This window comes from Camelus bactrianus, chromosome 10 (genome assembly GCF_048773025.1).
Source record: "Camelus bactrianus isolate YW-2024 breed Bactrian camel chromosome 10, ASM4877302v1, whole genome shotgun sequence".
NCBI classification, from domain to species: domain Eukaryota; kingdom Metazoa; phylum Chordata; class Mammalia; order Artiodactyla; family Camelidae; genus Camelus; species Camelus bactrianus.
Window position 1 is genome coordinate 55,587,975 of NC_133548.1, and position 15,051 is coordinate 55,603,025.

At 36.2% G+C, this 15,051-nt stretch overlaps 1 protein-coding gene across 2 annotated transcripts in view; it reads right to left on the minus strand.

Moving 5' to 3' along the window:
- The window catches only part of PRCP (prolylcarboxypeptidase), a 59,367-nt gene that overhangs the window by 8,499 nt on the left and 35,817 nt on the right, over positions 1–15,051 (minus strand). For both annotated transcript variants that reach the window (XM_010973442.3, XM_010973443.3), the window contains 5 exons: positions 13,862–13,963; positions 10,974–11,155; positions 10,582–10,739; positions 9,667–9,839; positions 197–361 (listed from right to left, as the gene is read on the minus strand). In XM_010973442.3, coding sequence (XP_010971744.2) covers positions 197–361; positions 9,667–9,839; positions 10,582–10,739; positions 10,974–11,155; positions 13,862–13,963 — 780 coding nt within the window. The remainder of the gene's footprint in view (positions 1–196; positions 362–9,666; positions 9,840–10,581; positions 10,740–10,973; positions 11,156–13,861; positions 13,964–15,051) is intronic.

Genomic DNA, 15,051 nt, shown 5'->3' on the forward strand with positions numbered 1-15,051 from the left:
GTGATGATTAAATATCAAATTGACTTGGTATTTAATGAATGAACGAATCAGGAAACTTATCCATGGTGTCAAAGTATAAGGTAACAAAGCCCAGATTTGGATACAGGTTAGGTGACAAAATCTTGTGAATTCTCTGTTACAGCACAACTGTACCAGTGAAAAGTAAGTTCCACTTAGGAAAATTATACACACTTACCTGATAGCTCCAACCCTGGGCTCCCAGACTGCTGGTTGCTGTCTCTGATATATTCAGGCATCTCACCTGGCCTGAATAATTGTAATACACATTCAGAGCTTGAAAAATATTCTGCAGCAGCAGTGAATCAGATACACTAGGATTTTTCAAATATTGGCACACTACCTGTCATTTTAGAGAGATGAAAGGAAGAGTTGAATATAAATATAAAATTACAATTTAATAAAACAAAGAAGAAATACGATTTTGATTTGATCATAAAACAATCTTAAGCATCTAACTGCACTGCTTGATGATTTCATCTGAGTATAATCCCCTTCATAAATAAATATACCTTTAAAATTACTCTTTAGAATCTTAGAATTCTATATAATGGAAATAAGCTATAGAAATAAACCAAAGTCAGTTGCATGATATGCAAAGTCCTCTCCACCTACCACTCTAGCTTCATCTCCTGTAGCCTTTGCTCCAGCCTAGCAAAACCATTCCCACCACACCAACTTCTTTCCCTCCTCACTGCCTTTGCTCACATTGAAATGCCCTTTTCCCACTCTCCCACTCCACTAAAGCCCAGCAAAAACCAACTCATTCCCTCAATGCAGCTCAAATATCACCTCCTCTATGAGGCAACTGTTGCCTCTGCCCTCAAGTCAGGGAGAACTAAATCACTCTCTCCTTTGTGCCCCTACTACATCCTGTGCCTATTTCTATCAGAGCTCTTGTCTTGCTGATACCACACTCATTTCATTCCAGAACATCTCCCTCGGCATTTAGCAAGGTATCTGGCAACTAAATGTTTGCTGAATGAGTGACTATATTTTTATGAAAATGCAAAATTTACGAAATTTCTTTTAGAAAAACTACCCTAAGCTCCTATGCCTATAGCGTGATGAGAAGCATATTAGGCAGCTCCCCAGCTTCCAAATACTCCTAACACTCGACTATAATCAGTGCTAAAAATCACAGGTAATATTTGGAGCTGGGAGTGAGGGCAGGACTGACCAGTCAGGGGCATGGGGTACTTTCAGGGTACAGAAATATTTTTTGTAGAAATATTTTTCATAGGAGTCTGGGTTATATAACAAACAGCACATTTACGATTTTGTACACTTCACTGTATATAAATTTTACCTCAAAGAGTCATAAACAAATACTGAACTCTCGATAATGATATTAAAGCTGAAGTTTATAGTCTATATTTCATTTGTTTCTGCTCTAATCTTTAATTTTTCTTCCGTCTACTAAATTTGGGCTTCACTTGTTCTTCTTTTTCTAGTTCCTTCAGGTATAAATTTAGGTTTATTTGAGACTTTTCTTGTTTCTTGAGGTAGGCATTTATCATTCTGAACTTCCCTCCCAGAAGTGCTTTTGCTGCACCCCCAAATTCTGATATGTTACATTTCCATTTCCACTTGTCTCAAGGTATTTTTCAATTTCTCTTTTAATTTCCTATTTGACCCACTGGTTGTTCAATAACATACTGCTTAATCTCCACATATTTGTGAATTTTCCAGTTTTCTTCATGTAATTTATTTCTAGTTTCATATCACTGTGGGTGGAAAAGATGTTTCATATGATTTCAGTCCTCTTAAATTTATTATGACTTGTTTTATGGCTTAACATTTATTTGATCTATCCTAGGAAATGTTCTATGTGCACTTGAGAATGTATATTCCGCTGCTTTGGGATAGAATGTTCTATAAATTATCTGTTAAGTCCATCTGGTTTAATGTGTTGTTTAAAGCCAATGTTTCCTTATTAATTTTCTGTCTGGATGATCTACCTAGATAAGGATGTCACAAGAAATGAAAATTATAGGCCAATATCCCTGATAAACATAGATGTAAATATCTTCAACAAAAATTAGCAAGCCAAATTCAATGATACATTAAAAGGATCATATACCATCCTTTATTAACATCATGACATGAATTCAATATCTGGTCCCTTTTCATTTCACATGGAAAAAGATACACACAAGGCAAGTTCTAACAAAAAAAGAGACAAGTCCAGAGAAGGAGGAGCCAGGAAAGAAAGAGCCCAGTTATCCCACTTCAGAGAGAGATTCTGGGCAGCAGAACCAACAAGGCCTGGTCTAGGGACACGCTCCCAGTCAGGAAAGGAAGGCACTGAGAAAGAAGGTGAGCGGCCACAAGCAAAGCCAGCCTCCCATCACAGTTCTGTCTAGGACCAACTTCCAGCAACACCTTCCTGAAAGAAGGGAAACTTGAAAAGACGGAGGAAATGAATCATAGGGAAACTTTAATACCTCTTCCCAAATGTATTTGGCACAACAATATTTCTATGGAATGTTAAATGAAACCTTGTGAGAAAAGATTTCACAGTCAAATAATTTTAGGAATGTAGCAGCAAATGTGAACAGTGTCCTTAACTGCAGGATTTCCCAGAGCCTTTAATATGCTCAACTGCACTATGACTTTCCAAAAGTGAGGTAAGAGTGTGCATTATTCTCACTAGGCTTTTGGAAACAATGAGTGTGAGAAAAATCAGAAATTAAGATGTCTAAATGACTATACCTTAAAAAGGTAATTGTGAGGTCATGAGTATATGATACACCAGGGTTTAGGGTTTAAAGAAAGAAAATTGAATTAAACTGAAAGCTTCACAGACCTATCAAGGCTAAAGCAGTAAGAAAATGCAAGTTGAAGAAAAAAGGCAAAAGAGTGTTTTACTATTCTGAAAACTCTTGATTACTCATGGTAAGCCAAAAAATACTTAAAACTGCATAGCATTTTTCTCAGAAAATGTTTCTAAGAAATATGCCAATCAGAAATATTCAAGAATATATGGAAATCAAGAACCAATCATAGAATTTATTAATTTATCTATTGCCAACAGTCGATCAGCAACTTTTCCTGCTTGTGGACACCCTCAGTGGACTTGGCTTTTTCCAAATGCAGTACGAAACTATGGAGTAGACCCATGGAATGCAGAGAAAAGCATTATATTCAAGCACAGCATGGTAGATGAGGCAGGGTGACAATGAAAGCTGGGCAGGGAGAAAAGGGGGTGCAGCAACTAGTGGCCTAAAACTCTGGAAAAGAACAGTAACAAGTGAGTATGATTCACATGCTGGCATCAGATCCCCTCTCAGAGCTAGAACACTGGGCCTCTGTCAGGCAAAGAAAAGGAGTCCCCATGAATAGCCATCTCTGCAAACAGCAGTTACTGTCACTCCCTAAAAGATACAAGCATGGCTGGGGACTGGCACCAGCTGACAATACTTGGGTTTTGGCAGCCCCACTTACACAGAGAGAACATCATGGTCAGAAACTGGGCCCCTGCTGATAGAAATTCCATGTCCAGATTAGGGACAATCCTGAGACCACTGTCCCCTGTGAGGTCAGAGCACCCTCGGAGAATAGGGCCCGGTTCTGAGGACATTTTAAGAAGGACACTGACTAACATGAAAAAATTCATAGGGGAGCAGTCAGGATGGGGAGTTGAGAAGAAATCCTACATTGATCATTTGTATCATTCTCAATCTTTTATTATTACAAGTAAGGCTACAATAAACATCATTGGAGCTAAATTTTTTTATATATCCTTAATTGTATTCTTGAGATTAAATTCTTAGGGTTATTACTGGTTTGAAGGAAATAAACATTTTTAAGGCCTTTGCTGCATCCTGTCAAATTGCCTTACAGAGAGGAAGTACCAATTTATAATTCAACCAGTATGCTAGACAGGACTGAAAAATAGCACTTAAAATCTGTTTGCAAAATATTTGCAAATTTACTAAGGCAATTTTGTTATTTTAGATGTTTCTAAAGTTACTTTCTAACTCAATTCTGTCAGTTTAAAGCATCAGCCCCTACCTTTATGCCAGAGACACTCTCTATATATCTCTTTAAAAAACATGGGTTTGAACTACATGGGTCCATTTATATACAGTTTTTTTTCCCCAACAAATATACATTCAATCCTCTGTATCTGCGAGTTTGGCATCCGTGGATGGAAATTTCCATCCAAGGCTGGCTGAAGCCACAGATAGAAAACCCATGGATTCAGAGGCTCTATGCCATTTTATATAAGGGACTTGAGCATCTGTGGATTTTGGTATCCACAGGGGCTCCTGGAACCAACCCCCTGCAGATACTGCAGATACTGAGGGAAGACTGTACTTCCTTAACAATTTTGGTAACCAGGAGGAGTGAATAAAGTTTTTGCAAAAATACTTATATTATGCTAATAAAACCTCAGCACTATTCCCATGTTTATTCAAAGACTGTAGTAATTCAAAAGGAGACATTCATATACTTAATAAGCTCTATAGGATGCCAAAATACTTATGTAAATGTTAAGTTGAGCCATATGAAACTGCCATCTTTATAAGTCAAATACAAATACTGGCATATTTGGTTCAAACTCTTATAATGCTTCAGCTTAAGTCTGATCATTTGCAGATACTGTCCACCTGATGAGGCAAGCACTTGGTCTGTTGGTTATTTACTTAGGGGCTATAATCTAATCAGACAACAAAGAAAGGGTCCCTAACCAACCATTTCTATCCAAAATACTCAACGCTGAGATAGCCCCTGTACTATCTTTTCTATTTATTTTGCAGACGCTAGTAAAGAGCATCTTCTACACAGCCTCTACATAAGGCACAGCATTCCTACTTATGCCATAAATTCACTGATATGGGGGCATCAGGAGCTGAATCAGCTAGTAAAACTATTAAATGGTCCTTGAGGTCATGTGCTTTCCCTTCAATGACCCAGGAAGAAACATAATGGCCATCCCCATTTCACAAAGAAGGAAATAATCTCAGAAGGGTCTGGCTATAGATACACAAATTAGGTGTATCTATAGGTTCTGAACCCAGACTTTGGCTACAAAGTCCTGGTATAACAATGTTTCCTTGATATCATATAACAATTATAGCTAGTGTTATTATTATATAACTAGCATCAATTTAGTGTTTACTATATACGAGCTCCTATTAAATCCTCATAACGACCTGAATAACCATTACAATTACTATTATCCCCATTTTGCAGATGAGGAAACTAAAGAACAAAGAGATTAAGAAACTTCTTCAAAGCCATGCAACCAGGAAGTAGCAGATGGGATTCAAATGCACTCAATCTGAAGCTTCCATTTGTTACTACTACACTACACACACTCAATTTTGAAGTTATAGAGTAAGAGACAAATAACAACACAATACCTAAACATACCTGTAGTCTCATGCTTAATTTTTTAAACAATTTTTTAATTTTTCGATTTTTATAATTTATATTTTTTATATTTTTCTAAATTTGTCTCAGGTAAAAACTTAGAAGGGATTCTGTGGCAATATAAAATCATAAAACTTTTTACTATGCAGTAATAAAAACTGTAAAACAGTAGAGTGAAATGAGGTTCAAGAAATGGACAGACCTAATTCACTTTCTATTTCCTAGAACAAAGGTGAACATTCAAGAAAAACGTAACAAGAGCATAAGAAATCCATTTTAATAATTCTGTTTTAAAGAGTGTAGAAATTATGAAGACAGTAGAACATTCTAACCTTAGTACCAAACTAATAATCATCCCTGCACTCAAATTTAGGTTCTGCCCTTTGACCTATGCACACCATCAGAGAAAGTAAAGATAATACATTCTTTAAAAGCTTTAAGTGTCCCTCTACCTATGAGGATAAGCATTTGAAAGAAAAAAAAAAGGCAAAGAAAATGTTTTTAAAGAGGGAGGAAAGAAGATAGGTTAAAAAAAAAAAAGACCAATCTCTTCTCAGAGAGTATGGTCCATCCACATTAGAGAAAGGATTAAGCAGATACATTCAGCTTTTCTAACAGATTTTCTTTCTCTAAGGTTTCAATACCCCTCTCACACTCACTCAGATAATCACATTAGTTTTGTCATTAAAAGCTCCCTTTTCATAGAATGCACCTAAACCGCTTAAACCACCCAGAGAGGTCGCATACATTATCAAGCACCAAGACAAACGGAAGAGATTTTCCATCTTACATCTTATTATTTCACTATATCTATCTGTGTGCTCAGAAGGCTAAGCCAAAAAATTTAATGAGTTATCAAAATGATTCCAAAATAAACAAACTCTACAGTATCCTTTAAAACTGCTCTTTAAGCCTGAGAACTAAGAGTTAGCAGTTTTTATGCTGACAGAGCAGTCAAATGACAGAGGGGGTTTTCTATTTCCCTTTTCTCTTCTTCCTTGTGTTCTATCAGCCAAGTCCATGATTATTTCTGCATGAATGTTGCAGCTTCTGTTAACAGTAAACAAAAGCAAATGGAGTCTGAGTGTGCACAGCCCAAAGATAAATTAAAAAGAATGATACTTGAGTTGACACAGAAAATGGCATTCAGTCGTTGCCTATGGATGCTTCAGAACCGTGCAAGATCCAGGCAGAATTGGAAATCATCTGCTTTTTTTCATAACCCAACTATTACATATTATCTCACCATCCTAAGCCTGAGTTAGAGACTCAGAAAAGGACGGCTGTTTGTCAGCCCTTTAAAAAGGAGGAAGTGTATCAGAGGGAGGAGGAGCCCTGGTTAAATGGAACTATCCAAGTGAAAGAGCGGTCCCCAACTGGGTAGTGTTCCAGGGATTAGTGGGTTGGGAGAACAGAGAGGGGGTCAAGAAAGGAGAAACAGAATGAACAGTGAAAGAAAGTGATCTGAAGCTAAAAGTCTGCGAGGGAGCCATGCAGTGGAAAAATTCTGAAATCAGATAGTATAAAATTAAAGATAGATGTTTGCAATGAAAAGCAGGAAGCAGAGAGAAGATACTTTTACTGGGGTGCAGGCAGGAAACAGAATTATACATATATCATAAGCAATCAAGAATTGCTTAATATGTCAAAAAAAAAGGGATAAAGTTGGTAAAAAATAATAATAATAATAATAATAACTGAAGTAAATGACAAGAACAAGTCCTGAATAAAAGAAGTAAAAGATGATTGTAAGGCAAAGACACAAAGTTATCTTGTCTTAAAAATAAACTTTTATTTTATCTATCTATATATATATATATACATATATATATATAATAAATATATATACACAAAAGATATAAGAAAGATAATGCTAAAATCAAAAACAGATGACAAAACATCTGAGATATGCTCCACTAATTTTAAGTGATTATTTAGGAGAGAGAAAGAATATAATACATTTATACCTAAGATTCAAAAGCAAAATATCTCAAAAGGAAGAAACAAGAAGTAAAAACAAAGCCAGTTAGACTGTTCACTGTTCCAAATTACAAACAAATGAATACTAAAAAGCTGTATTCCTCTGGCATTTTTTCTAAATCAGGCCGGCAAACTACAGCCCCCAGGCCAAAGCCTGCCGACTGCCTGTTTTACAAATAAAGTATTATTGGAACATAGTCATCCTCATTCACTTACATATTGTCTGTGGTTACTTTCTTGCTAGAGCTACAGAGTTCAGCAGTTGTGACAGATAGTGTATAGCCCACAAAGCCTAAAATATTTACTATAGTCCTTTACAGATAACGTTTGCCAACCCCTATTCTAAATAACAAGGGAATTCCCCATATGTTTTTATCTGTGACAACTCCATTGCTCTCCAAGTGGGCATAAAGATGCAAATGTACTTCTCACTTTGTACAGAGAGTACACAGCTAAATCTTATAGTTGTCACACTGTGGCCAGCAATCCACCCACATCTTCAGTCAGGTCTCCTCCTGGTTCAGTGCAATGTGGGAGAAGATCACAGGCTCTGAACAATGGCTGACTTGAATTCAAATCCCACTTTCACCACCTCTTAGTTGAGCTTAAATTTCTTCTTCATAAAACTGGGATTATACCTCTTTTTCCCACAATATTTTCATGGGGACTAAATGAAGTAGTGTATCTGGAAGTGCTTTGTAAAAACAGACTCACAGATATAGAATACAAACCTATGGTTACCAAAGGGGAAAGGAGGTGGGGGAGAAATAAATTAGGAGTTTGGGATTAGCAGATACAAATTACTATATCTAAACAACAAGGTCCTACTGTATAGCACAGGAAACTATATTCAATATCTTGTAATAAACCATAATGGAAAATAATATATATATAGACATTTATATGTATGTATACCTGAATCACTTTGCCATACACCAGAAACTAACACAACATTGTAAATCAACTATACTTCAATAAAAAAAAAAGAAAATGTTCTGTAAATAGTAAAATAAAATAGGAAGATAAGACATTATTGGCACAAAGGCATTTATGGAGACTATAATTGGTTCAGATTCACTTTTTTCTCATAATTTTGATCCAGGTTTTCTTACTATGAGAGAGATCTGCTCTTTAAAATAAGTCTGTAGTTTCAAAATTCAATTTAATTCAAAATACATTTACCTCTGGCCTGCTATGTGCAAGACCCTCACTGGTCATTTTACTTTTTAGATGAAGAAAAATATCTCTAATAGTAAATGACCTTGTTCCACTTGGGTTACAAAGTTTTAAGCAAGATGTGCGTTTAATAGTTCAAAAGGACAGTTAAATTAAAAGTGCTTTTGAAACCTGGTTCTTGTATTACCAATTCTATCTATATTTACAGCACTCCTTCTAGCAGAGACTGTTTTTTTCTCTAAATTTAATAACCATCAAGCTGGCCAACCTTTGCTTTCAAAATTAAGAGGAATGCTCTTTACAAAGGAATACATAAAAAGAATACATACGATAAAGAATTTTGGCATGAAAAGAAAGTTAAAATTTATTGTGTCAAGTGTCTTTACACTTTCCAGAGTGTTTTCGCAACCAAAATTTTATTTGATCCTCAGCACAGCCCTATTGAGATAATAAGGATCATCATCCGATTCCACAGAGGAAGACATGGAGGCTCAAGAAGAGGAGACTCGACCAAGATGACACAGCTGGTAAATGGTAGTTCTGGACAAGGATCCAGAGTCAGTGCTCTTTCCACTCCACCATGCTGCATGGGGATCACACCTTTATGATGTATGTAGCACTCAGAATGCGTTAGCAGTTGACTAAATCATAGCACTGTGCTAGCAGCTGCCATTTATTAAGCACTGATAGTGTATCCACAGCTTTATGTGTCTCATATATATAAATAGTGTACATGAAGTGCATAGCATAGGATTTGGCAAATAGTAATTATTTCATTAACAGCAACTATTGGTCTTATTTCTAAGAGTTAGTTCATAGTCCTAAGAGTTGTAATTCATACAACCCTGTAATTTATGCACTTTATCTCCATTATTTAAATGAGGAAACTGAGGTTCAGAAGAGCTAGGTAACATGTCCAAGGCTGAGTAACCAGAAAGTGACAGAAGCCAGGATTCCTGCCTAAGTTTGAAGTCTGACTAACTCCAGAGCCCCTTTGTCACTGGGACTTCCTCTGATGTTGAAAGTCAGAGCACACACCAAAAAAAGAAGGCGGGGGGAGACAGAGAGAAGTATGTTATTAAAAATGATGAAAGGGCATTTTCCTATTACCTTGATAGGCCAAGCAGGCAAAGGCTGTAAAAAGTTAGACTCGTAAGGGTAGTCCACCATTGCCAGATTTACCCAGGTTTCAGAGATCCAGTCTTTCAAATGCTGAACATCCTGAGAATTTGTTAACGGAGTGCATAAGTGAAGGGCTTCAGAAAGCCAACGCAAGCCAGTGCCTGAGTATAGAATCACACTGTTAGATCTAAAAAACACTGCTCAACAGAAGGGCTTTGCAGATCATTTATTCTTAACTTGATATTTTATAAAACTCCATCTTCTATACAATTTCTCCAAGAGTGCTTTTTTAACACTCAACAAAATATTTTTAGTATAACTGGGTAATTCCATGATAGGTAAGTTGCCACCTAATTATTCCCATGATAGGTAAGCTGCCTACCTTTATGGAGCTTACCAGAATTAGTATTCTGAATCATTCCCTATTGTAAATAAACATATGGAACCCTACAGAGCAATGAGAATGCATAAACTACAACTAAATGAAACAAATTGATTTATCTGACAAACAAAGCATTCAGCAAAAGACAGCAGAGACAACAAATACATACTATGCAATTCCAATTACTAAAAAATTCCAGAGCAAGCAAAATTAATCTACTGTTCTAGAATTCAGGATAGTGTTTAGCCTGATAAATGCAGAGGTAGTATCTCTAAAGGGCATGAGGGGATTCCTGATGGGATTTCTTATTCTGCATGCTGATTACACTATGTATTTGCTTTGCAAAAATTCACCAAGCTGTGTATTTTGATATGTATACTTTTCTATACGTTATACTTAAACATGCATATTATACTTAAATAAAAAGTTTACTGAAAAAGTGGGAAGTGTTAAATTTAACACATAACAGGTTAAAAAAAACAAAACAAAACCACGATTCCATTTTCTTAATTAAACCTTACCCTTTTTTGCGAGTCGACTAATGGCATCCCAGGACCTATGGATGCTCTCTGAACAATTTGGGCCACTCTTCCTAAAATCTGTAGTTACAGCCTTCATAAATACACCACAAGGTACTATATTCTCAAATTGCCAGATCGGGGCAGAGGATGCAAGAGCTCTAAATGGTAAGAAGAACAAAGAAGGAGAAAAGAAAAAAATGTAACTCATTGAATTCAAGTTTTAAAATTGAAATTGATATTGAACAAAAATGGTGAGAAAAATAACAGCTGTTAATGAAACAGAAGTTAGAAACCTCAGTATAATAAAATAGAACATGTTTTACCAAAAACAAATCTCTAAGTTTTCATTGACAATTATTAAGACGTGCTCATGCCAACATAAATGCATTTACCCAACCACAATATGAGGATACTTCATCCTGAACCAGGCTGCAAGCATGCCACCATAAGAGCCCCCTAGGGCAATGACTGGTTGATTTTTGGCTCCTGGGATTGTTCTTTTCAAGTATTTGATTAACTTTGCAAAATCAGCCAGAGCTTGTTCTGATGTCAGAAAATTCAAGTGTTTGGAATCCTAAAGAAAAATGACAAAGAACATGGGTATAAATGTACAAATAATAGCAGCTTAGTCATAGCACAACTCCAGAAAAAAGCCTGATAAGCTTTTCTCCAAATAGAATTTCTAGGCAACTGAGCTAAAACACCCAGTTAAAGTATAGCAATGCTGATTTAAACAACTTATGAAAAACTGATCTTAAAATTTGGGGAAAAAGATAATGTATTTTGCATTCAAATGTAATTTCTCTTAAATGCTATTTACCAAAGACCTTGTTGAGGCAGTAGAAACAACAGAAACAAATGGTAGGTAACATTTAACAACAAATGTGATGGAATACAATACTAATCTTAACAGACAACTACTTTATTATAACTTTTATTTCAAATCTTGAAACATTTACAGTGGCTACCATATAGTCAAAGGTAAACTAAATCCCGTGGAAAATTGAAGTTAGAATCATCAGTAAAAATAAAACTCATCCTTCCTCATCAAAAAGATTATTATGTCTGATATACCAACAACTGGAAATAAGTTAGCCTGCCTGTTGTACAACTATAAAATTGGAGACAAAAAAAAAGAAAACAGCAACCTATGGAACAACTATTTCAGGCACTGGAATACAGGCAACACAAGACATTGATCCCTGAGAGGACACTCAGCAAGTAAATTTCATGATCATCTAGCTCTCTGCTTAGGGAGAATTTCCTCACTGCAATGTAGGGAGGTGGAACTCAAGCAGAGTCCTGATTAGCTCAGGAGGCTAATGAGATGTCTCTCTTTAAAAGGTAAAGCCTAATTCTTCTCCCTTTGAACTTGGGCTGCATTTAGTGACCTGACTCTAACAAACAGAATGTGGCAGAAGTGATATGTGACTTCCAATATGAGGTCGTTAAAAGTACTGTAGTTTCTACCTTGCTCTCTTGGATTGTCAACTTTGAGGGAAGGTAGCGGCCACGTCATGAGGCCATTCAAGTGGGCCTTAGGAAAAACCCAGGAGGAGACAAACTGAAGCCTCTTGCTAATATCCAGCACCAGTTTGTCACTTAAGTGGATCCTCCATATGATCAGAGAGGGTCCTCCAGCCCCAGTCAAGCCTTCAGATGACTGAAGCACCAGCTGACAATCTCATGAGATCCCCTGAAACAGAACCACCTAGCTGAGCTACTCCTAATTCCTTACCCACAGGAACTGTGAGATAATAAATGTTTAATGCTGTTTTAAGCCACTAAGGTTTCAGGTAAATTGTTATGTAGCAATAGATAACTAATACAGCTACATACCCATATTAAGCTATCCTATTTGACCTTCATGCTTTGGTCTCATCACTCTGAACACTCCCATCACTGGCACATTTCAGAACCAGAGAGTTCCATCTTTCCTCTTTCCTATGTATGTCATTCACTCCTTTAGCCTTCCCCCTAATCTAAGATGTATGCTTTAGAACTTCTTACCTTCTTTCTCATGTCTGTCACTGTTTTTCACTTCCAGTTTTCATGGCACTAATGTATGTAGTTTAGTGCAGTTTTTCCCCCAATCCTCACAATATATTTGTAATATTCCCCCATGCTACTGACAAATTCTGTGAGCACATGAAGGGAAGGAAGCATATCAAAGACAGCCCTTAGCTCTATTATGCCAATGAAGTATGAACCACAGGGACTTAGGAAAAGAGTTACATTTTTAGCTGCAACAAGCTGACTACTTCCCAATGGTTTCAGGATCTGTCAACTCATCTAGTCAGATAGTTACACAAAATAATAAGCTAAAGAATGGAGTTTCCTATGCAGCCCAATGAATATCAGCAAATTGATCAGCTTTTCATTTGTAACACAAGGACTTTTTACTTATTTATTTATAATACGATATAATAAAACCTCTGAGAACAAAAATCAAAACCCCTTTTAAAACAAGAAGCCGAGAAAATGGTTAACCCCAAGTTTCTTCTAACTCAGTTCTCTAAAACATAGTATGTACATACTAATGGTATGCATGATAGTCTTAGGTAGTGCACAAACATTTAAAATTTAATCATTGTTTTTATTTTAATATAATTTTAAAAAATAGTACATAAAGCCCTTATTAAGATAATGCTAAGTCTAAAAAGTGAGTTGTTTAAAGAAAAATATTCAGTAAGTAATAAAACAGAGGCAAATTCGTAAAGTCAGAAACACAAGGGTAGTACATGAGTGACTCTGCTGAGGAAGAAGTGTCCTAGTTTCTTAAGTGTAGATCTGTGACCAAGGCCAAAGCTCCTTGTGAGAACAGAAAGGCCAGAAGGGAATCCAAGTGGCCAGTTGACCTCACTGAATCATAGAGATTATTTGTTCTTATTTTATTGAAAAACACCTTTTATTAAACAAATATATATACGTTCATTACACTTTTTCCAGTGGTAGAACCGATAACTTAAGTGTATAATTTACAAAGCAGATTATTTACTGACATTTTTTAAACAATGAAAAGTTCCCTCCACAGTCTCTGCAGCCAAAGATTAAGATTTACGTGGAGACGTCTAGCTTCATCACACTGAGCTAAAGACTGATCAACATAATAGTAATAATATGGTTTAAAAAATTCTACATAAAAATTCTGTTCAAATTCTATATAAAAAGGAAAAATTATATACAAATTACTGGAATTTTGGGCAGTTCAAGCTAAAGCTATTATTTCTTTCATGTAATTAGAAAATGTTCTAAACTCAAAAGTAAAAAGTACACTTACTTTGAAAGAGTTGGAACCAAAGGGCAGGGATTCTCCATAGTATCTATGTTCAGCAAACACCAACATAGCTTTCAGTTCCTCAGCCACGTCCCACATGAACCCCTAGGAAGAATTTACAAATTCACAGTGTAAACTCAAGATGTGAAAAAAGTCTGAATCTTTTTGCAACTCATATGAGATAGATGTTAAACCAGACCAAAAAGGATTATCTGAGAAGCTGCACAATTCGTATTTGTTTTACAGATAAATGATATAATTGTTGTTTCATTGTTGTACATCAGTCTCACACTGTGAAACAATTAAAAATAGGCCCAAGTTGCTCAACCACCAGTCATTCCAACTCTCCTTATTCCGACACTCTAGTCTTAGAATCAACATTATGTCTAAAATAGCCTTCAAACTGCACTGTCCCAAAGAGTCTAGAAAAGTGCTGAGGATAACTAAGATATCTGCCTACTCACAGACGTTTATAACATAAGAGAACAGTACAAATAAATGTACTGGACCCCCTTGGGTTTTATAGTAATCTTATTTATTTGAAGATAAACAGTAGCTAACAATAGCTAATATTAATTAATTGAAAGTTTACAAAGTGTCAGGCACTGTTCTTAACACTTTACTTATTAATTCACTTAATTATCACAACAATCTAAGAGCAGGCACTTTGATTATCCCCATTTTACAGACAAGGACACTGAGGCACAAGAGTTTAAATAACCTGTGACAGATACACAGCTAGAAAGTAGCAGAGCCAAGATTCAAGCACAGGCTGTCTGGCTCCAGAACAAAATCAAGTGCATTTAGACTTCCTTATTTCCATACATAATACTGGTCATTAATCAACCACTGCATTTTTTTCACTTACCTCAAGTTGTGCCCTCAGAATCCTTTGCAACAAAGCATTACAGGTGGCCAACATCAATCGACTAGATTTAGACTTAGCACAGATTAAAAACTATTTGTCATTCCTAATGCACACTATTGCTTTTTAATGAGCTGCTGCTCCCTAACAAGGACTAAGAACGTCTAAAACTTTTTGTTTGTCTTGACCAATAAACAAACAAACAAAAGAGCTGCATGCAGGTGAGGATAACACTCTGCTCATTCCCTGACATGTACCTTCAGATCCTGGAACACCAGCCCTCCTCCGTCTTCCTCACTCTGGCTTGCGGATCACTCCCTCCTCCTAA